Source organism: Lactuca saligna, chromosome 9 (genome assembly GCF_052625555.1).
Source record: "Lactuca saligna cultivar CGN05327 chromosome 9, ASM5262555v1, whole genome shotgun sequence".
In the NCBI taxonomy this organism is placed as follows: domain Eukaryota; kingdom Viridiplantae; phylum Streptophyta; class Magnoliopsida; order Asterales; family Asteraceae; genus Lactuca; species Lactuca saligna.
Window position 1 is genome coordinate 35,679,859 of NC_136425.1, and position 24,651 is coordinate 35,704,509.

At 34.8% G+C, this 24,651-nt stretch overlaps 2 protein-coding genes and 1 non-coding gene across 3 annotated transcripts; 1 reads left to right on the forward strand and 2 right to left on the reverse strand.

Moving 5' to 3' along the window:
* Window positions 1-2,944: 2,944 nt before the first annotated feature.
* Window positions 2,945-10,650, reverse strand: LOC145014520 (low affinity sulfate transporter 3-like). The gene is made up of 12 exons (XM_078972902.1): window positions 10,030-10,650; window positions 9,885-9,933; window positions 9,583-9,790; window positions 9,323-9,497; window positions 8,912-8,977; window positions 8,385-8,615; window positions 8,166-8,292; window positions 7,789-8,075; window positions 4,149-4,342; window positions 3,957-4,036; window positions 3,805-3,881; window positions 2,945-3,338 (listed from the first exon to the last, which is right to left on the reverse strand). Exons 1-12 carry the CDS (start codon window positions 10,399-10,401, stop codon window positions 3,186-3,188), a joined length of 2,019 nt encoding a protein of 672 aa, XP_078829028.1. The 5' UTR covers window positions 10,402-10,650; the 3' UTR covers window positions 2,945-3,185.
* A 7,022-nt stretch (window positions 10,651-17,672) lies between these two features.
* On the reverse strand, window positions 17,673-17,779 carry LOC145019028 (small nucleolar RNA R71). Its single transcript, XR_013667347.1, has one exon. It is a non-coding gene; the product is annotated as a small nucleolar RNA R71 (small nucleolar RNA).
* Window positions 17,780-18,952: 1,173 nt separating this feature from the next.
* On the forward strand, window positions 18,953-19,453 carry LOC145016207 (uncharacterized). Its single transcript, XM_078974595.1, has one exon. The coding sequence runs from the start codon at window positions 18,953-18,955 to the stop codon at window positions 19,451-19,453; it is 501 nt and encodes a 166-aa protein (XP_078830721.1).
* The last annotated feature ends 5,198 nt before the right edge of the window (window positions 19,454-24,651 follow it).

The following is a 24,651-nucleotide window of genomic DNA, read 5'->3' on the forward strand; positions in this document are numbered from 1 at the left end:
TATTGCTTTACGACACAACATATACACAACATTTTTCATCTCCTAGTTGTTTGTTTTTCAGAAGTCTTCGAAATAAAAAACATATGCGTGTGTTCTGTTTGTGGCAGCACACATGCAACACTCTTCTTTTTTTCTTGCTGAAGTCTTGATGAATTTGATTATATGTTGTTGAATTTTAGTTTCACCTTTTTTTTTGTTATTCTTGCTAAATGATTTTTTTTTTCGTTTTTTTTATGTTGAATAATGATAATTTGTTGCTGAAATATCATTATTTTTTTTTATTGAAATATCATTATTTTTTTGCTGAAATATCATAAATTCTTACTGAAATGTCATACATTATTAAATTTTCGGTATTAAAAAAACTATTTTCGTTATATAAAATAAGTTTATTTTATTTTTTTAATATATACAGCAGCATGTAGATGTTAAAAAGCAAACACGCTTCTTATTGCAGTCTGCAGCCGTTTGGTCCACCTCTTTTGCTGCATTGAAGAGGGTTACGGAGGTGGTCCGCAAATTTTATAAATTTTTTCCTAAAAAAAAACAAATAACACCTAACTTTTTTTTGACACATCATATTTCTACCAATTTTTACCAACAAAAAGCTTTTATAAAACACTATCTCTAGCAATTAATTTTTTCAAAAGTTTTTTTTTCTACAATTAACTAATTGACCTTATAGATATTTTAATTGTTTTATCATTGCATCAATATATTTTAAAGACAAAATTGCAAAAATGGTCCCTGTGGTATGCATTTTTTCCGATGTTTAGTCTAAACCTTGATTTTTTTGTTTTCATGGCCCTTTTGGCCAAGTTTGTACGTAAAAATGGTCCTTAACTTCCGTTAAGTTGTTGCTGTTAACCCCTCACATGCCTCTCATGAAAGCGTATATTTGTCTTTTCACCTTTTAGTTACACCTGAAAAAATATACCATTTTTCTTTAAAAAAAAAAATTAATACCTATTTATTTATTTTAATAAATAAGAAATAAAAGAGGTTTCTCTCTCTCTCTCTCTCTCTCTCTCTCTCTCTCTCTTCTTCTTCTTCTTCTTCTTCTTCTTCTTCTTCTTCTTCTTCTTCTTCTTCTTCTTCTTTTTCTTCTTCTTCTATCGAGCAAAGGAGCAAGACACCCCCAAAATTCGTCGTCCAGTTTAGCCCTTGTTCCTCCATTTTTCTGTTTAGTTTCCATCAAAGAAACCCCCATTGGAGGATAAGATTTTCCGACAAACAAGAGGGCAACAACCCCCTCACACCTTCTTTTCTTCTTTCGCCGACTTCATAGCAGCCAAACACCCACTTTGTTATTGTTGCCCTACTTCTTCATAACCCTTGCTACTTTTGTTTCCCCCTCCCTCTCATGAACCAGTGAGGGTACCGAAGGTGCTCGTTCTTTACATGGCAAACCAACCACCGAAATAGTTGATTGTTCATGGCTGAAATCCCGAATTTTGTTCCTCAGCCTCTTCCTGGTGGAACAACAGACCAGTTATAGTTATAGTAATGATCATATGTGTATCCTAAAATTCAAGTAAATCATTCATGTTTGGGCACCTTTTACAAATGAAATTAGGTATCGTTCATGCTTCATCTCCAATTTGGAATTTAAAGTCAAAATTGAGATGAATGTTTAGTTTTGGCAAAATATACATGTGACCTGTATCTTAGAATGAGCAAATTGTTTCCAACAATGATTTGTACAGGGGTGGGGTGGGGGAACTGCTAAGAGATGAAGGTGAAAGAATATATAAGAAGCTTGGTGGTTGTTGATCATACCAATGGGTGGGAGGTGGTATGTTGGTGGTGGATTTTCTTTCAACTTGTGAATCTAGGTTTCAGAACAGAATTTCAATTGTATTAAATAACATCCATCTTCGATTGAAGTGGTGGCAACTGTTTGTGAGTATTCGACCATGGAACACCCATCATCGGTGATCGTTAGTCTTCATCTTCCACATCGCCATGACTATGGATTAAAATCAACAACCAAAATTCGTATGGAATTGCAAAGGGCTTAGAGATCTTAATCATTTTGTATGGAATCACAAAGAGTGTTTCAAGTTTTAGGTCTCAAGCATAGCATTTAGTGTGTGTATGTGTGTGTATTCTTGACGAAGAAGACGAGAGAGAGAGAGAGAGAGAGAGAGAGAGAGAGAGAGAGAGAGACTTCTTTTATTATTTAGTTATTAAAATATATAAATAGGTATTAATATTTTTTTTAAAAAGAAAAGGGATATATATTTTTTTGTCAAGTGCAAAAATGACCCCTAAAAGGTGAAAAGACAAATATACATTCACGTGGGAGGAACATAAGGGGGTTAGCAACAACTTAACATGAGTTAAGTCGGCGGACCATTTTTGCATGCAAACTAGACCAAAATGATCATAAAGCCAAAAAAGTCGATGTTTTGACTAAACCTTGAAAAAATGCATACCATAAGGACTATTTTTGTAGTTTTGTCTATTTTAAAATTCAAATACATAGGTTAGATAGGTTGCCTTGATTTTTTTTTTCTATACATATATTGCCAAACTTAAATATATAATTTGATGTTTGTATTTTTAAATAAATACATAGGTTATATGAATTATTGATGTTTATGGTAGATAGATCGGGTATGAAATAGAATGCTATTAAATGTAGGGATTAAAAGTGACAAAGTCTAAAATAAATTAAGAAGATAAGGAATTATAAATAGTTGGAATGACCTTAAAAAAAATATCATTTCCAAAAGGTAGAAGACTATTAAAAACTAGCTTTATTCAAATAGCAACAAGCTTTAAAAATAGTTATCATTAGAAATGCTCTTAGTTCAAATATTAAGTGTTGGTGTTGTCCAACTAGTTATTAGGTCACACTGATAGATGAGGATCCGAAGTGATTCGTATGTAAGAAATAAATATAATTTAAGCATATAATGCGTGGAAAAACACAAAACACTTGGGCAAAAGCCTTTGCATTACATTTTCTTTTCGTTATCTACACATATTTTCCACACAAAGGGTACATAGTTACCCATTGTTTTGTTCTTCTTTATTCACTCAAACAGTCAAGGAAAACGATACAAACAAGCATATAACACATAATTGAAGTTTATCTTACATATTAGATAGTTTGGCTTCTAGCCAAAACATTTAGTAATCAAACCACATTCACTTAAATCTGCGCATACAAGCATTAGTTAACAATTGCTAGGACCGTTGAATTTGGAACCAACAAAGGAATCAACGGCTTCACAAACTGTGAGGAAGATGCAGTCTCTTCCGACTTTATCCACAAACTTTGCTACTTTGAGCTTGTGAATTACTTGCCATCTAGGGCTCGCAATAGCCAGCTGCAACCAAAAACCAAAGTGTCATATATATATATATATATATATATATATATATATATATATATATATATATATATATATATATATATATATATATATATATATATATATATATATATATATATATATATATATATCCTCATCATATTGTACCAGTAGAACATCATGGATTTTATTAGTATGATAGTGAATAATCATCAATCATCGTATAAATTTCAGTAGTGTGAATTAAAATCTTGTTCTCAAACCTTTGTTACTATAAATTCATTTTGTATGTTTTGAAGTGTGAATCTCATTTTCTTTTTTGCTTAAGGAAATAAGCTTTCAAGATTTGTGCCTACTCTTGCCTCCTTGGAGAATTGATGAACTATAATGTGCTCATATTATTCTTGAATTTCGAAAGTTATAGAAGGACAAGTTTCTTGAGATACAAACAAAATTGTTCCAGAAATGATTAGAATCTCACTTTGATGCCTCCTGAAAGCAACTTCTTGTTTGTTTCTTCCAATGCAAGAATCCCGGCATAATCAATGTTTGTCACACCTATATATTGAAAAATATTAGTATGTGACCAGATTGTAAATTGTCTCCTGCTATGAATTAAGCTTGATCACTTACTAGACATGTCTAGAATTATTCCACTAATAGGTCTTTTTGTAGCTTCTTTTCCATTCTCTTCGGTTACCCATTTCAATATCCTACAAGGATCAACCAAAATTACTTAACGTATAAAGAAAAAGATAATGGGACATTTTTCTTAATCAAAGTTTCTTTAATTAGGTACACTTATCATATCAAATTAATAATTACCTATCTCTGAGAGGATTTGCATTTGTAAAACAAAGCAATCCAGAATTAAGCCGAATGATTAGAACGCTGGGAACTGCTTGAGCGACAGGATATTGATCAACTTCACAGAAGATGTCTGTTCCTGGAAGTCTTCCTAGTTCTTCCACACGAGGTCGTAGAGCGTTAAGGATTATCTTAGCAAAAGAAACAGCGACCTGTCATAATTGAAAGTTGTCATCCATTATTAGGGTAAATCCGGATTCATGATCTCGTAGTCTAAATTTACATGTTATTTGAGAGCCATTATAAATTCTTTATAGTTGTCACAAGATGTAGTTTAATTTGTAATTAAAATGGACTGTTTTGTTTTACAAATGAAATCTCCTCAGAGCAACCATAAAAAATATGAGGCATATGATCACCAATTTGCCATGTCTATTCCAATTAATGGATTGACATTTCCTCATCGTTTAATTTGGTGACGTGCAACCCATGATATTTGGTGGTTAACATTCATCCACATAATTTCCAAATATTGAATATAATATTCAACTTTTAGTTTATATATTAACTTTTATATATGATTTATTAAAAATTTCACACAAAATTAATAAATTAATTAACATAAAAAAAAATACATCATTATAAAAGTTTCACGTTTTAAACAGAGTCCAATATTAGATATCTTATTTAATGTTTTTAATATACATTTAATGTTTATCAATTTTATTTTAACAAATTCTTTATAACTAAAATACTACTAAAAATTAACAAATCTAATTATGTATATTATAACCGATATGTTTTATTATATGATAATATAGTAGAAAACAAATGTTATTAGTTTTATTACTAAAATATGGTTATAGATATACTTATGATGTTATTTTTTTTATTGGAATGGAACTAGCTAAAAGTTAATGCTAAGAAACTATCATTTTGGTATTGGTTATTGTTATATATGATAAAATTATGGGATTTTCCTATGCAATATATTTTATTATACACAATAATTATATGTTCTTTTTATATTATATAACTTTTTAAAACATAAATTGTTATATATCACAAAAACTATTTAAAACTATATTTAAATAATATATCAAAAGTATTTTATTACTTGAAAAACTTATTTAAAAATTTCTTTAATAATTATAAAGAAAAAGTTTTTATAAATCACTTTAAAATAAACCGCACCATATCATTTCGATAAACAACATAAAAGCACTTAAGTTTAGAAAAAAAATATGGATTTAGCCTCTTGCATACTTTATGTTCATGTTCATTAAAGTTGGATGTTTGCAACTATTTTTTCAAATTTACCATTTTGATTATTTATGGTTCGTTAAACCCTTTACGTTTGTCAAACATTTTTGGTTTTATCAGCTATTCTGGTTTAGTAAAGCCTTTAAATTTGCAGAAATGTTCGGTTTTACCGATAACCCTACAGAAAGGGTAATATTGAAAAAAAAATTACAAGACTATGGTTTTAATGAACCCAAATACGCAAAGGGTAAATCAGTATATTTCTATACCAAACTTAAGAGCTTTTATGTTATTGACCATTCTTTTAATATATTTTAATTTGTATTTCTATTCCAACGCACTTAGTTCATTTTTCATTTACATGACTTATTATCTTTTTTTGATCAATTATTCTATTTATTAAATATACAAACTAAAAACAAATATATTTTGTAGAAAGTAAATCATTAATATAAGATAATATATATTTAAGAAATAAAGCATGTATTTACAAATAACAAATTAGAGACATTCTCATAGATATTTAAGATATATAAAATATGTAGTGTTAATTTTTGAAAACTATAAAAATGATCTTTATGGCTTTTGGTTTCATTTGGATTTAATCCAAATACAAGATATAATTTGATCAAACGTTCTCATAATCCTTTTATTAATTCGGGGAAAATTTATCGTATACCTTATAATTCGGTAGAATAGCTAAAAAAGTTTCAACAAACAATAATTGTTCAAAATAAGGCATTTTTATGGTTTTAGTCAATATCAAATTTGTTTGTTTGTCTGTTTGTTTTGTGAATATGGTCAATGCTAAACCTAAAATGACTAATCAACACTTAAATAGTTTTTCTTTAAAAGTTTATTTTTATTTAATTTCTTTATTATTATTATTCAAAAATATTTAACTTGTCACAAGAAGAGACGAAGGAGAGGGGCAACAGGTGAAACCATGATGGTGATGACTGTAGTGTATCAGTGGCAAATAAGGGAGGAGACAATGGTGTTTTTCGAGCGCAAACATAACATAGGCATCAGAAAAGGTGATTTATGATATGTGTGTTTTAATGGTGAAAACAAAAGAGAGAATGTTTCCTTGAGTGCTCTATTAATGTGTGGTTGTATGAAAAAGATAGAAAATGATGGTGGGAGTGATTGATTGGGTGTGGTTTTATGAGAGAGAGAGAGAGAGAGAGAGAGAGAGAGAGAGAGAGTTGGGGTTGTGTAGGGTGGGTCTCTTTTATATTTTAGCAGAAAAGACAAATAAAAGTGTCTATGTGATTGATTGGGTGATGCCCTACCATGCTACAGGCATCGTGGTGACATGGCTTAAAGTAGGACTAAACAACCACCCCTAGGCGAGTCGGTGTGGTGTTGAGTGGCCCGACCCATGGAACTTTACGAATGAGAGATATTGTCTTCTCCCTTTTCCTTTGTATTTCTCTCTTTTGTCTTCCTTCTCCTCCTCTCTCTCCATGTAGATTATTATAGCGTAGTCGTGATGTTGAGTGGTGTGTATTTCCTAGATGTTTGGTGTGGAAGTGGAGATGATATAATGTTGAAGGGACAATACTTTTTGGAGGGGGTATATCCTATTGCCTTGTCCGAGACGACCGTGGGTTTGAGTGAGTTTTTGACTAATACCTTGTTTAGGATTCTTAAGTGTTAGCAAATAAATAAAAGAATGGAAAAAAAAGTAAGGAGAGAAAAAATAAAAGAGAAAAAGAATATATTTTTTTATGTTTCCGAGTTTAAGAGAATAGAAGGAAAATTAATATTTTTATTATTTTCTTTTCGAATTCTTCGAATCGAAAAAAACATCACAAGAAATAGTTATCCAATATTTTCTTTCCTTAAAAAACTTAGGAAGATCAATTTTGTTTCTTTTCATTCCATAAATTTAATGAAAAATGAAAATCACATTTTTCTTCTGATTTTAGTAATGAAGTTTTTGTAAAGTTTAATAAAGCGAGTTTGTTATAATAAGCTTTACAAAATAAAAGTTAGTGCAAAATAAAAAAAATAAGAACTCCTTAATATTGAACAAAAAAAAAAAAAAAAAAACAATAAGTGAGAGTAAACAAAGTAGTGTAGATTGTGGACTTGAGTCAACTTCGATACTGTACAGTAGTCAACTGCTTGTGTCCATTTGAAATGGATCCCACAATCACAGTATCATACTTCATGTGTATGGACATGGAAGCACTAATTAAGTGGCTTCATGTTGATCCTGTTCTAAGTTTCTAACTTTCAGAAATAGAAAGCCCACTTTCGTCTGGGTCCACTCCAACCTTCTCTTTAATTAATAATTCTTTTATATATTTTGGAGAAATGAAATCTTTGAAAACAACGCTTTAACTAATATAATATCATACGAATTACTATCGTTAGAAATACTTACCGCAACCATTAGACCCATCTCTACCGAAGCAAATAACACACCAAAGAAAGCTCCAGCACAAGCCAAGAAGTCTAACTTATCGACTTTCCATATATTGTAAGCTTCAGTATAGTTGATTAATCCAGGAAGTGCAGATAAGATTATCGAAGCAAGTATAGCAACTGGAGTATAGTATAGAAGCCCTGTTAAAAGCTGTAGCGATATAAGCACTGTGATAGCCATTACTATATTTGATACCGCTGTTTGACATCCAGCACTAAAGTTGACAGCGGTTCTTGAAAATGAACCTGTATAATTAGTTATATAAATATTAAAAGATTGACTTAATTGGTATTTGATAACTTTATTGATTAAGTGATCATTAAGTTAAATATTACCTGTAGCAACATAACAAGAAGACATAGATCCAGCAATGTTCATGAAACCCATGGCTATCATTTCTTTATTCCCATCCATATTATACCCTTTGATTGTAGCAAAAGATCGGCCAACTGCAACAGCTTCCTGAAAATTATATAAGAATTAAGTAATAAACTAAACATTATTTTTTGGTTGAATTTATCGGGAAATTAATTGATTAAGTATCTTGAACATACTGTTAGAGCAATGATAGCACAAACTAGCCCGATTTTGACTGATTCTCTGAGGTGTGGACTGTTGAACTCCAACTGATTAACTGAACTTGGATTCAATCCTCCTTTGAAATGTTTGATTATTTTAATTCCATGTTCATCGCCTTTTGTTAAGTAGACAATCAAGGTGGAGAGAATGACTGATACCAATGGAGCAATTGCAGGTAACCAGAATAACCGTTTGTTTCTTTTTCCCTGAATTTTTAATTTCACCATGCATGTGAATTATATAATCACCAACAATTAGTATTGATATATGAGAAAGTAAATATTTTTTATACTTTTTTTTTTCCCTATTTATCTTTTTACACATATCAAAATGACAACAAGTGTCATAAAATTAATAATATTTTAAGATATTTGTTATCATTTCAAATAGATAAAAAAAAATTGGATAGAAAGATAATTAGGAAGAAAAATAAAAGAATATTTAATTTCTCTTTATTATATTATTAAATAAAATAATTAAGGTGTTATGATGGGTTGCTTACAATAAATCTCGTGATTAAGATGAAGATGAGGAATGAACATCCAAGGATAAAGTTCTGGGGGTACCACTGTTCAAATGAGAAATAAAATAGTAATTAATTTAATTATGGGAATATTTAAAGCAAAAAAATAATACAAAGTTTAAGTGGGAAAAAAGGGTGGTTGTAAATTGTAATCTTAGGGCCTCCCACCAACAGTTTCCACTATTGATTTCTCTTGGTATATTTATGTCGTTATGTTCGAGAACAACACAACTATTTAATCATAAATAGGAAAAAACATAAAATAATTCTCTAATTATCATCCTGACAACGACTTCTCGAAAAAGTGTACTTGTATTTTATTTGAGACCAAGAAGGAAATATATTTCTCTAACCAAAAGTCAAAAAGACAAAGAAAACGTGAAAACTTACTGAATCGTGGAATGATTTAACAACGGCAATCAGCACAGAAACAACATCCGTTTTTGTGGTGAAATGACTTATCCCAAGCAAACCTTTGAGCTGTTGGAGACCGATAACAATGGCTGCACCCGCCATGAACCCTACTATCGCCGCTTGCGACAGAAAGTCGATAAGAAAACCCAGCCTACATACGAATCAACATGCAACAATAATGAACATAAAGATTCAAGAACTGAACACAAAACTTTCATCGAAAGATCGAGCTCTACCTGAACAATCCGAAAAGAGTTTGAAATGCACCAGTGAAGAAGGTGACAGTGAAAACGAGCTTATTGTAGGAGACAGGATCAGCCATCGGGTTTACTACTTTAGAGCACATGGCAGATATAAGCAGCGAAACCACAGCCACTGGACCTATGGCTAACTCCCGTGAAGTCCCCATGGTTGAATATATCAAAGGAGGTACAACACTAGTGTCTGAGAAAGTAATCAAACGATTAAGTTATTCAAAAAGGAGCGAGAGTTCTTATTAATTAATAAAATTAAAGGATATATATATTTCAAAGCTTACATAGACCATATTGAGGCTTAAGTTGCGCTAAAGCAGCATAACCAATACTCTGCAAAGCTTCAAATAAATGGTTAGTGAAAATTAAAGAGAGAAAATCGAAAGGATTGCTTGTTAATTAAGCGTTGGATTTGGTGAAGAAATGTACCTGGGGTATGCATAGACTAGCAAGGGTTAACCCTGAAAGCAAGTCGTTCTTGAACATGGAAACCTTGTATTCCCTACCCCAGTTAAGTATCGGAAACACAGAACTCAAAAACGCCATAACACAAGCTAATGGAGGTTCATGTGTTGCATTGGGTTTCTTGTTTTTCTTTGAACAAACAGCATTTCTGATAGAACCAAGAATCTCTTGGCGAAAACCAGGAGGATCAGGCGAATCAAGAACCCATTTGGTTCGTTCAGTGATTCGCTGACGATCCTCAGAACTAAGTTGCAGTTGCAACTGATCATGTCCTTCGACTGAAAAGACATGTTCGGTTGAAGGTGAAACGGAAGTTGGCACTGATGAAGAAGCCATGCTTTTGTTTCTTTGAAGTGTTTGGGGAAACCCAGGTGGGATCGAGACTTAATTCATATTACAGAACAAAACAAGCGGTTGCCAGAGAGAATATATTGATTTGCGATGACTCAAAAAATTTACAAGAGACAAGTAGATGCTAAAGGACACAGCGTAACGCAACCTACATTTAAGATGTCTTTGGTGTAATCTTTAGAAGAAAGATTTGCTGGAACTTATAAAGGTTGTAAGACTAGATGCTAATGATCTCCACAAATAGTTATTCAAATGGAGTAAAACCCACTTTTAAGGTTAGTGCTGAAACAGTGCTTCACTCGGTTAAATTGGATGCTTTTTGAACAGTGAAAGTTGAATAAGGTACCATATCATGTCTACATACATTGAACTAACAATGTGGTGCTCCTATATATAGGTCAATTATAGCCCTTTGGTGGATATGTCCATCAGAATTTGTGAAAAGTGCTTGGCGTTTGCGAATAATAATAATATAATAATAATAATAATAATATTACCATTATATGATGAAAAGTGGATGTGTAAAAACGTAGAAGAGAAGGTCGTCTTTTCAGTAGGATTTTGAGTTCGGAGGACAATGTAGTCTGGTTGCTGCATCGTTTGAATAAATGTATATTTCAATGCAAAGTAATTGAAGCTGCTTGTTTTAAGTTGATTCCGATGGTATATGATACCAAATCAACAAATGGACGGTGTACAAAATGCATAGCTTCGGGATCAATGCCCTAAAAACATTAAGTCAATATATGCTTGACGGAAGAGCATCTTGTATTTTTGTAGCAAAGATTTCATGTAGACTTTACTATTTATTTAATATGTATAATGGGAACCATATGAACGAATTTCATTCCTTGGGTGTTATATGATGAAAACATGTTAGATACATGAGAAAAAGTATATTTTTTAGTTATACAAAAACGCAAGATTCTTAGCACATAAAAGTTTTGATATTTGGCTAATTTGGTCGTTAAAGTTTTTTTTTTTTTGGTATATTAGATCATTAAATTTCATTTTACCTTTAATTAAATCATTATACAAAAAATTAGACGGTTTACCGCTTCCAATGCTTATGTGGTAGGGTGATGTGTCCAATACGGTTACATGGGACATTGATGTGTTGAAGAAGATGACTTGTCCAACAACCATTATTAATTGAAACCCTGAATCAGATCATTATTCAAATGTTTGTTACTCTTTTTTGAAAAGTCAAATCCTTTTCACCAACTCTTGCCATCCTCAAGAACAATGTATTCGAGCTCATCCACTTCAAGGAATCAACTACAAGTAACTTATGTTTAAGTGTGAAAATGGATAAACCTTTGTGATTGCGACGTTCCAGCTAAAGAACGAACGTGTTGGAAGATAACAACCCCGAGAGACATTTTTGGAGTTGTCAAAACAGTTTGGTAGGTCCCGATAATCCTAATCATGCTAACTTCGTATTTTAGGGTTTGACTTTGTGTTTCTTCGTGTAAAGTCGATCATGCCTAGATTTGTATTTTGAAAAAAAAAACGTAATTTTATTTTCTTCTTGAGGAATATTTGTGATCATGAATCAAACCCATTTCGTTAGCACATTAAAGGCAATTAATTTCGTTAATTTTTATTTACTATCTAAATCAAAGCGTTTTTATTTTTTAATGGATTGGCTATTTACAGACTAGGTTGAAGAAATGTAAATTATTTGAATGGAAAGACGAGGAACAGGAAGAAGTGTACTACAAAAACCTTATAGATTCTCTGAAGCAGAAACTGGATGTTAAAGAGGATTTATCTGAGATGAAAATTTTGAGGACACAGATTGCTAAAGTGGAGTTCATGCTGTCACAGGAGAAGTTTAAGGTGGCAAAGAGTGAGAAAGATGTGTCTGATTCAAGAAAGACAATAGGCAGGTATAAGATGATAATTGCATTGTTGTTTGCTGGCTTGGTCTTTTGTGTTTTGAAGTTAGGGAGTGATTGTAGTTAGTTCGGGTGGTTGGTGTAAGCTTTTGTATGTTTTTATACAGGTATACTAGAAAGTTAGTAATGATTGGCATTTTGTATGTTTGGAGGCTACTTTTAGTTAGAATTTGGGGGTGTCAACCTTGGTGTGTTGATGTTGTAAGCCGGTAAGTCCCTAATGAAAGGCCATTTTATAACTACCATAAAAACCAGATTAAAAGTCCCAATTGTAGGGCATTTTGTATAATTAGATGTTGGAAATGTTTATGGTATTGAAACATGCATGACTTGTTTTCCTTTTATTATATATAATTAAATTGGTTGTTGTGCATGGTATTATATTGGGAATGAAGTAGAAAGTGGTCCATGTAGAAGTACACTATGTATGGGGACCATTTGTAGTTAATACACAGTGGGTATTTTTATAATGGAAAAATGGGACCTTTGAACCCATTATAGAACCATAGTCGGGACCATATAACACATTTACATGCATGCACATTATTCCAAATTTTTCCATGTAGAAATATACAAAGCCACATGTTACGAGTTTACTTAAAAAGGCAACATACTTTCATAAATGACCAAAATATCATTTCATGTTATTAATTTACTTAAAAAGGCAACATACTTTCATAAGTGACTAAAATACCCTTTTATGTCATGAGTTTACTTAAAAAGGCAACATACATTCATAAGTGACCAAAATACCCTCTTATATCATGAGTTTTCTTAAAAAGGCAACATACATTCATAAGTGACCAAAATATCCTTTTCACATGACATGTACTTAACAAAGATAGTTACCTTAAATTCAAACAAAAATCCAGATACACACACATTAAACACAAATGAAAATTATCATCATCCTAATACACATATATTAAATCCAAATAACACAAAGACAAATTCAACACTAATCAATTAGAAGAGCTTTTCCCTTAGAATTTTGTGGATCATCAACACCACCAATTCCCTTTCCTAATTTCAGCTTCAAGATTCTCTCTGACTTTATTCTCCTTATCCTCTTCAAAATCTCTAAAATTGGTCAAACCCTTCTCTGCTGAACATGGATAATAGGAACAACCTCCTGAATTTGAACATTATGAAAAACTTGGACATTAGGAATAACATCATCATCTTAAACATTATCACCCTCCTCAGCATCCTCACATATATTACCACCATCATAACTTCAAGGGGGAGTAACTTGCATATACTTACTAAAATCTTCTACATTACTGGATTCAACATCATTAGAAGTATCTTGCATATCATTTTGAGTAGTATCCATCTCAATTGGAGTCATTTTAACCTCTTCATGTTGTTGAGGTTCACTTCTACTACCATATATGGCATGATATAATAATGTTAGTGGCAAATCATATGTAAATAAATTTAAATTTTAAATGGTTTTACCTGTCCTGCATTTTGCTTCACACAAACTTTTTGTTTCTTCGGTGTCTTCACATTTAACTTTTAGGGTTTTCTCTCTAGACAAGTGGCCTTTTTGTGACCTATCTCCTTGCATATACTATATCTAATTTTCTTTCCAGCCTTAAAAACCCTTTGTTTTCCTTTATTCTCTATAGTGGATTTCTTCCTCTTAGTAGCTGGCCTAATAGGCATCCTTCTACTAATATGAGGCAATAGTGGAGTATAATTTGTCTTTGGCCACATGTCACTGCCATTCACGAGGGAAATTCTGTAACTGTATGCCTTCCTAAATGTGGTGGTGCTATACATGTTGTCTATATAGGCTTCTACATCCCTATTAAGATAGGATATGCTAGTTACTAATATGAGGCAATAGTGGAGTATAATTTGTCTTTGGCCACATGTCACTGCCATTCACGAGGGAAATTCTGTAACTGTATGCCTTCCTAAATGTGGTGGTGCTATACATGTTGTCTATATAGGCTTCTACATCCCTATTAAGATAGGATATGCTAGCTACAGAATGAGCACATCCATATCCATTCAATTGTCACAACCTACATGAACATGTTTTCCTTTCTAACTCCACCTCATATGCATCTATTGCTCCCCTAACCTCAAACTAGTTTAATCCACTACGTAGTACCCTAATTTTTTTAAACCAAATTCACCTTATCCCTTATATCTCGACAAATATGATTTCCCTATTGTTTCCCCTTTAATTTCATGTTGTACAATCTGTCCATCATGTACAATTTTAACTCCTCTAACATGGTGATGATGAGCTTCTTCCTGGCATCTACTATTACAACATTAAAACTTTCATAGAAGCGATTTTCAACTGCATCACAACACCTTCCAAGTTGAAAGAAAGCTCTTGACTATGTTTTAGGATCTTTATCCATGAGATATTGATGGGCATATGGGTTCAATGTCTCAATTTCCTTCATCACAACTTTAAAATCATGATCAGTTGTAGCTTTAGATGCTCTTTGTCACACCCCGAAACCAGGATGGCGGAAACGTCTGGGGATGGATGACTTTCATGAACAATATCACATGGTAATATACAATAATTGATATTGCCATATTTATACATACTTTTAGGAAATATTTGAATACATGTGTATACATATTTTGGTTATTTGCAAAGAATAATGCTACTTATGAGATTAAATTGTATTTTGCAGCCAAAATAAGTCATTTTGAAGAATAAGGACTAAAAGTGGCAAAAATGGAAACTTTGGAGGTTTGGAATATTAAAGAGAAGAAAACCCACGAAAACAGTTGTATCCACGTCATGGATATCACTTACACGGCATGGAAAGGAAAATTCTCTCTCTTAGTTAAGGGGGTTTTAGAGAATCATCCGAACGAGATTCGTTTGTCAAATGGGGGAAGAGGAACGAGAGGCGTCCCTAAGCTTTCTGACTCACAAGTAAAGTAGGTGATGAGGATATTAAAAAAAGGGGCTCATTTCACCTGTCCATGCATTCGTTTGGATTCTTCCTTCTTTACCTTTTCAACCAACCCTTACTAGCTAATAGGGCTTACTAAAAAAGTGAATTTCCCGATATCGATATGCTCTGCTAGAATATACAGATAAAATATAGATCGGATCATGGCCCGGATACATTCGTCCTTTCTTTCTCCGTCTAGATGCCGAGAGAGGATGAAACAAAAAAGGTTGAGATTCGTCGTTCATTGTCTCGATTAGGTTCAGACTGGTCTGACTTCGGGATTGGGAGAGATCAGAAATAAGTTGTCATAGGCTTGGATGGAGCTATGTATGGTGAAGAGGAATGAGATGAAATGGTTCCGCATGGTTGTTCCACACTTTAGTTTAATTCAGTTCCGTCAGGGGTTCTTTCTTTAGTTCGATGCAGATTCGTAACCAATGGAAGATGAGTATGCGCAAAGTCGAAATCCTTTCCCGATAAAGATTCATCTAAGTCCACGATGTGGAATGTAATTTTATGACAAGTATTTATATCTTTAACACATACAGGTTTAGAGGTTGGTTTTTGGAAGAATTGAGTTTTAGAAGTCATTTTTCAAAGGATTACAAGCCAAAAAACCCATAATTTCAACCAAGGAAGAAGAAGAAGATCATAGTTTATTCTTTGTTTGGTACATTACTATGTCTTTAACTATGAAGTTTGTTAGTGTGATTGCTTTGATGAGTAGCTAAATCTAGCTGCTTTTGTTAGGTAGATGAAGTTGGATCTCATGGTTTGTTAATATTAATTTAGACTTTTCTAGTTAGTTAATTTCTTGTGTTTGATTGTTTATACCTAGCCTGCTCAATTTGATACTTGATAGCTTTGATTCATATTTTGTGTAGTTTAGTGACCATTAATCTGCATGAATTTGAGAACCTAGTAATTTAGTGAACATTATATTATTAGAGCTAAGATCAAACCAATCTTAGAGAATCAATTTAAGTATTGAATTTGGGTATGCTAGAGAACTCATATTGTGACCACAATTGTGTTTGTTAACTCAATCTTACATAACTTTAATCCTACCTAATAATTGATTATGTGTTAAATTATGTGTGACCATGCATAACTCTACATGAATTAATTGAATATTGGTAAATTTGGAATTGAATTGCTAATAATATTTTAATTGGTAACCAATGAGAATTGTTATAATTAATATTTAAACCATTAAGAGAAAGTGGATTCAAACTAACGGAAGTGTTTTTATAATTTGATTGAATAGTTGTTGATAAATTAAGTTCATCTAAACTTGCAAAATTAGGTAAAAACCCATTTTATTTTTGTTAGAATTTTAGACTAATTTAATAGTAAGTAGGTTAAATAATTGATTCTGTTCACTGTGTTCGATACCCGACTTTTGTGCTATACTATTTGCGAGGGTTACACTGCCCTGAGTCGAATAGAATAGGTAAAATGAGGTGTAGCTGTTTCAGACACATCAAGTTTTTGGCGCCGTTGCCGGGGAGCGACTTATTTGATTGTTAATTTATTTGCTTTAAGTTAATCGACCCTTTTTGTGGGGTAAAACCTGCAAAAAGTTAATTTTCTGTATTAATTTTTGTTTCAGGTCTGAGACCACAACGTAGACCTTAAGTACAGAATGTAGGTTCAGTTAGGAAGGTATTTTTAGTATTTTTAATTTTTTGTTATTGATCAGATTTACGTTTTTGTTTTTGTTTATTTTGCAGTAGTTCATGACCAGTGGTTCCAACAATCCTTTGGTACCACCACTTGAAGATCCAGAGTCGGCCCTTCACAAAAAGATGGATAAAAGCATGCAAGAAGATCAACCACCAAAGAGCTCACCATTTAAAGACCTTAAATCAATATTTGGAAAGAAGAAAGGGAAGAACGTGGGAGAGTCAAGTACATCTTCGAAGGACAAAAGTAAAATTGAAGATCATCATTAAATACATAGTCCACAAGAATCCGAATGCGAACCGAACCTGAATTCGAATTAGAGAAAAGCGAACCCGAAGACATGCCAAAAAACAAAATGAAAACATTGTGGATATGTCCATAGGGGCATACAATAAGCGAATAAGAGATGATGCTGGTCCTGGTTCAATACAACCTACAATTCCTGCCATTGCAACATTTGAGTTGAAAGGGCACATCCTTATTGCACTTAAGGTTGTACCATTTTTTTGGGAAGGATCATGAGGATGCTTATAAACATTTAGATGAGGTCAATGACATTGCAGATTATTTCAATGTCACGAATGTTCCAAGAGAGATTGTGTGGTTAAGGATGCTTCCTGTTACTTTTAAGGGAGCTGCAAGAGACTCACTTCCACCCGGTGCAACTACTATTTGGGCACAGATGCGTCATCATTTCTTGGAACAATTCTGCCCACCATAAAAAATATCTAAACTCAAGAAGGCAATATCCAACTTTGATCAAAATCTGAGTGAATCACTTTATGAGGCATTTGAGCGTTATAAAGGGTTACTAAGAAATTGCCCTCAAAATGACCTTAACATACAACAAGAAGTGTCTATCTTTTATGACAAGGTGAATTTCATAACAAGGCAACTCATTGATTCTCAAGGACCACTTACTAAGAAAAATATGGGTGAAGAAAAGGAGTTGATTCAAGAGTTCTCAAAGCATTCTCGTGAATACCATAATCCAAGACATGACGGAGCTAAAGGAATTGGGGGAGGAAATTCTGAAGACATAGCTGCTATACTAGCTATGCTTGATACCATGGATAGAAGAATGTCCAAGATGGACCAATCAATTCATGCACTTAGAGTTGGTTGTGAAAGGTGCAATGGTCCACACTTAACAAAAGATTGCCACTTGGATGGACATGGGAAAAAAAGGTGCAAGTTTGCTACTCAATTGGGGACAAGTATGATGAAAATTGGAGGAAACCAAAAAGGGAGTGGTTACCATATGATGAATACAAGAAGAAAAAAGAAGAGAAGTATAGTCAGATTGACCGAGGCTTCTACTAAAAAGAACAACCATCTCCCGAGAAAAAAGTTGATCTTGAATCTATGTTACATAGATTTATGGAGGTTTCTGAGAAAAGGCACGATGAAACAGATGCGGTGATAAGGGAACATTAGAATATCAGGAAGGAACAACAAGTCTTGCTAAGAAATCACCAAGCATCGTTCCAAAATATTGAAATCCAACTAGGTCAATTAACTACTCTAGTAGAAGATAAATTGTCTCCAAAAACCCCCGAAAAAAAGCCTCAATCACATGTTATGGTAATAGAAACCGAAGAGGATACCATTTCTGAGTTCCTTGAAGCACTAGAAGCCGATCCACCTCAGTCCGAACTAAAGCTAAAGAAGTCCAAACTCGAATAATATAAACTTGCCGAAACACTGAAACCACAACGTGGAGATCCAATTTCCACGATGTGGGATAGCTCTGATCAGAAAAATGTGGATAATGTTCCTACTTATCATCCTCCTTTACCATTTCCTTCCTGAGCCAATATCCATCCACTGGAACAGGAGCATATGAAGTTTATGCAACAAGTGAAGGGTATTCCAATAAATACCCCTTTCATTGATTTATTATATGAAGTTCCCGAGTATGCCAAGTTTTTGCAAGATTTAATGAATACTCACCAACAGCTAGAGAAGGATTCCAAGGTAATTCTAAGTGAGTAAAGTTCTAAAGTAATTATGGGAAAGTTACCAAAGAAGATGGGAGATCCTAGACGTGTCACTCTTCCATGTGAATTTAGGAATAATTTGAAGACTTATGCTTTAGCTGATTATGGGGCTAGCATAAATCTAATGCCTTACTCATTTTATCAAAAGCTTAATATTCCAAATTTGAATGCTACAAGAATGAGAATTCAGATGACCAATCGTTCAGTAACATATCTGAGAGGCATTGTAGAAGATATTTTAGTTAAAATTGGAAAATTCATTTTTCTGAATGATTTTGTCATAATGGACATGAAAGAAGACAATAATGTTCCAATTAACTTTGGTCCCCCTCTACTTAATACTGCTAGAACCTTGGTTGATATTCGTAAATCCAAACTTACCTTGAGAGTGGGAGATGATGAAGCCACTTTTGGAGTAGAAGATGGTTTCCAAGGAAGTGATGTTCAAAATGAAGTTTTCAATGTCGATGCAGAGAATGAACTTGAAGAATTAGAAAAGCTTATGGAATAAGAGATTTGACAAATCAACCGCTCCAAACCGAGAGCATATGTTCCTATGGTCTTTGAAGTTAGTGCTTATAAAACTCCAACATCTTGGGTGAGTGAAGATTGTGATGAATTGGTGTCCAGTGGTAAAGAGGATGTTACTTCTAAATTAAAGGGTTCAATTGAGGAAAAGAGGATGGTGGTCGTGGAGCTTAAAAATGAAGAAGTTAAACATGTGGAAAATTAGGGAGTTAAAAGAATGCTCGAAGAAGGAGATGTAAAGGGTAAAAAAGAAAATTCCAAAAAGGCGCATCTTAGACGAGTCCAAGCGTATAAAAGGAAATGGAAGGAGCAAAAGGTGCATTTAGTGATGGAAAATCTGACTAATTCAACGTCAGGTGGCACGGAGTCCGGCTCAAGAATCCAACAAAAATAAGCGCTTATCAGGAGGCAATATGAGCTTGGTTTGAATTTCTTTTCGTTTTTGAAATTAGTTTAATTTTTGCATTTTAGTTGAGTTGTAGGATAATTAAGCATCAAATTGTTTTAATTATTAAATCAATTGGTGAAAATCATGTGTGAGGTTCTAGAAAAGATTTTCAAAATAATTAAAGGAGGATGCAGAGTGTATAACAGCTAGAGCCAGTAAGTAGACCCCAAAATTACATGCAGTCATATGATATTGAGATATGTTAGAACAACAGGCTAGTACTAGGCTAGGGATCTTTAGGAATTGCATGATAAAATTTCATGATTATATGATGCATGATAGCCTAGGGTTTTCCTTATATGAAATTGACATCATTACTATAGTTACTCAGTGTATGCATCATAGGTTGTACATAATTAAGATCTTATATCCTGAGAATATTTTTTTAGCTTAATTTCTTGTTCCTTGTTTGGTTGTGGGCTTAAAGTAGGACTGAGTATTCGAATGTGTATAGGGTCCAACGTTATGTATGGATAGCATACACTAGTGTTGCAGGGTTGGTGGAAGTTTCATGGATGGTTTAGTTGTGCGGTGTCAATAGGCCAGTTATGTGATAGTTAGCCTTCCTTTAGGAGTGAGGATTTAGCGATCACCATGCATATGTATATTGTTAGGGTGTTGTGATGATAGTTGAGACTAATATGGGTAAGTGTGGAAGGTAGTATGGGCCCGTACTACTAAAAGCACATGACCCATATGCGTAGCAAGGAAGTCACGACCCCTACGGTTTAGTTGGGAGTTGGTTCCCTGTTATTTGTACGGATTATCTGATATCTTCCTGGTGTATTTTTCAGTATGGTGGTTACGAGGCATTTTCTGACTAGATCCGGATCTGGATCAGAGCAGGGCGGTCAGGATGCCCCTACAACGCTTGAGACTATCGGCCACGGTAGGCCAGTGTTGACAGAGGATCGTGTCAGGGAGATCATCCGCAAGGAGGTGTTCGAGATTGTCCAGGGTCAGATTCCAAAGATGTTTGGGTCTATTAAGACCGCTACGATGGAGTATTTTGATGACAGGTATGCAGTCCTAGCTGAGATGGCTGCCACAGCAGCTGTAAGAGCGGCTGGGGGAGGAGCTAGTAGGGATTTTCAGTACCGGGACTTCGATAACACGAAACCCCCAACTTTCGATGGGACTCAGGATTCGATCATAGACATGAGGTGGTGATCTGACATGGAGGGATGTTTCTTTATGTGCTCATGTATTGCTAACCAGAAGGTCAGATGTGACCTGAACTTGTTGAGGTCTGGGGCAAAGGTCTGTCGGATGTTGATGACTGGGTCGTATACCGATGATCAAAGAATTGATATTACTTGGAAGTAGTTCAGGGATATGTTCCGTGCTCGCTACATTCCACGACTCGAGCACAAGTGATTGTCACAGGGTTTTTTGGATGTGAGACAGGGTATGGAGTCGGTGATGGAGATCACCCGCATGTTCACTGAGAGGGCGATGTTTTACCCAGAGTTTGCTTCTGAGCTGACTCAGGTAACATGTTATCATAGCATGCTCAAGACTGATATCCGTCAGTTTGTTGATACCCAACGATGTGATATACTACTGGACTTACAGGAGGCCGCTAGGTGGCATGAGCTGGAGATTGAGTTACAGTTACGAGAGCAGAGGCAGGCCCCGGTGCAGTCACAGTTGGCGCCGAAGCGGTCTAAGACCGCTGATACGAGGTTTGGAGGTCAGCCGGTCCGCATTTGTGGGAAGTGCGGAAAGGATCATTCTGGGGTTTTCCAATCGGGAAGCGGGTGCCACAATTGTGGCAGCCAGGGCCATCTTTCCAGGGATTGTAGGTAGCAGAACCCAGCTCCTGAAGTTAGATTTTGTTATCATTGTGAGCAGGTGGTCAATATGAAGGCCCAGTGTCCCCTACTAGCCTCTAAGCCAGAGCAGGCTCCAGTGCCGGCTACACTGAGGATTACTGACAGGATTCGGGGCAGAGCAGCACCCCCGAGGGATCAGGTACATGCCTTCCAGCTTACGAATGAGGAGGCTAGGGCAGCACAAGATGTGATTGCTGGTATTCTTCTATCTCTTATCTTACTGATTATATATGTTTGATGCTTATATGTTTGTACCTGTGATTAGGTACGTTCTTAGTGAACTCCTTACCTACTTTGGTATTATTTGACTTGGGGGCGAGTCAGTCGTTTGCCTCTCGGTCATTTAGTAGGGAGTTCAGTTTGCCAGTAGGAGAGCTAGAGTGTCCGTTGCAAGTCTCTATCGCCAACGAACATGAGGTTTCTACTTTTTCAGTTTATCGAGGTTGCATGTTGGAGATCTTTGGGGTATCTTTTCCGATAGACTTGATTCTGATTCCCATGGGGGAAGTGTGTGTGATCGTGAGTATGGATTGGCTTAGTCATTTCGGTGCCATGATCGACTGCGAGGGCTAGCGAGTGGTAGTTCGAACCCCAAGTGGGGGAGAACTGATTGTCTATGAGCACCAGATTGGATCAAGGGTTTGCTCAACTGTTAGGGCTTGGTAATACATTCAAAACGGATGTACGGGTTATCTAGCGAATGTGGTGGATACGTGAGTTAGGGATTAGATTTCAGTTTCAAAGTTTCAGTAGTCAGGGAGTTTGCTGACATGTTCCCAGAGAAGTTACTCAGAGTGCCTCCAGAGAGGAAGGTTAAGTTTAGGATCGACCTAGTGCCAGGTGCGGCCCTTATCGCCATGGCGTCGTACCGTTTGTGTAACGCCCGCAGATCCGGGCTAGTCAATTTAGAGGCAATAGGGGTCAAAAATGACTTTTCGACAAAAGATTATTTAGAATGAATAGTCTTAACCAAGTTTTAGAATATGTCACAAGGTTTCCGTACATATAAAGAACGCCGAAATCCGAGTTATAACGAAGAAGTTATGGCCCGCCGAAGTTTTACGGCAAAACCGGCACGACACCGGAAGACGTAAATAGTGAATTTATGATAGAAGACTTTTTAGCCTTAGCAATCTAAACAAAAGTCGTAGAATATGTTAAACTAAGAGCGTCGATAAAAATAACGCCCAAATCTGACTTCGTATGAGGAAGTTATGATTTTTCTAAGATTCGGCTTAGCAGTGTACAGCCCGAAACTCGAATTTTAGTTCGAGCGGTTTTTGGCTTACGTGAAATAAATGAGAGTTGAAGATCTTATTAATAGGAACTCAACGGTAAAAAGACAGACGAAAATGGAGTCCGTATGAAGGAGTTACGAATTCTTCGCGATCATTTAACAGTCTAAACGCCTCGTACTGTTAAATTTAAGATCGGTCGAGAATTAGCCGACGGAGTCCAAATGAAAGTTGTAGATATTATTTTTACCTACGCGTGGATATGAAGAATGTCAAAAACGGAGGTCGTATGTGAAAGTTACGGATTTTAGAAGTCGGAAGTGTGTTGTGCGAAAATGGGTGATGTGGCACAATCTTGGCCATTGCTTTCTCCCCAAGTCTTGCCACTAGATGGTGACATGTGGCACCAAGTTCAGCCATTTTCACCCTATAAATGCCACCTCTCCCACCCTCATTTTCTTCACACCTTTCCCATTCTTTCTTTTCTTTACTCTCTATCTAGAACCTCTCTCTAGCCCCGAAATCCCCCGAAAAGCCTAGGGAACCTCCCTAGCACGAGGTGGAAGCCCCGGAGTGCTCGACGGCTCCGAGAAGAAGAGCTTTTCGGCTCGGAAACGCTACTCCAAGCAAAGCCTGGTTTTCTATAAAACCCGCTGTAAGTGAGCTACGCCTATGCTATTTTTAATATAGTTTTTATTTAATTATATTAACGTTATTAAGAACATATAATAAATACTTGGGCTATTATTATGGGTTATGTAAGTATTTTTTTAACGCTTATATAATAGTAATAATAGCTAGACTATTAATTAGTCTCGGCGAATAATAGACTAAAATCTATTGGTGATAATACTAGGTTTCGTCGAAGGAAATTATTTTAAAGTAAACGAAGCGCTGTCCGAGTACCGAGTCACCACCTTCTCAGGTGAGTGCATAGTCCCTTTCATGAACATGATTTTAATACAAGTATTGATTGAAGTATTAATTATATGTTTATGTGAGAGTTAATTGATGTTGCTTGAAATTCGTGTTAAAGAACATACCTGATTATATTTGATAATTTAGGATAAAGAGTAGACCTAAATTAAAAATGAGGAATATTGGGTAGTATATTCTTACGAGTACAAGTGAGTAAAACTCAGAGAATAGAAGTTAGTATATGTCACTTATCCGGGAGTATGGATTAGACATAGTCATTGTCCCTAGTCCGAGAATATGGATTAGGCATAATCATTCGTCGTTAATCCGAGAGTATGGATTAGCTATTGTCCCTAGTCCGAGAGTATGGATTAGGCATAATCATTCATCTTTAATCCGAGAGTATGGATTAGTCATTCGTCCCTAGTCCGAGAGTATGGATTTGGTAAATTCGTTCATTTCTGATCCGAGAGTATGGAGTAGGTAAAACGACTAATCTTAGGTTCGAGAGTATGGATAGCCTCGTTGCGAGGATCGACGGGGTGGGATAAGAGTTGTTTATATATATATGTATGGTGAAATTGTATATTTTGTGAATTTTAAACTATATATATGGTATAACATTGTGGGATTGAAATCCCTATGTGCTCACCAGGTTTCCCAACCTGACCCACTCAGTTTATTTATATCACAGGTGTTGATATGAAGTGACATTACACTGAGAGATTTAAAGAGATGTAGACCA

Bases quoted from the DNA above. Each gene is read 5' to 3' on its own strand.
- LOC145014520 (XM_078972902.1), bottom strand. From the start codon at position 10,401: ATGGCTTCTTCATCAGTGCCAACTTCCGTTTCACCTTCAACCGAACAT. The intron at 9,934-10,029 runs GTACATTTCTTC...GAAGCTTTGCAG, and splicing joins CTAGTCTATGCATACCCCAG to AGTATTGGTTATGCTGCTTT. The intron at 8,293-8,384 runs GTATGTTCAAGA...TATAATTTTCAG, and splicing joins GTGCTATCATTGCTCTAACA to GAAGCTGTTGCAGTTGGCCG.
- LOC145016207 (XM_078974595.1), top strand. From the start codon at position 18,953: ATGGGAAAGTTACCAAAGAAGATGGGAGATCCTAGACGTGTCACTCTT.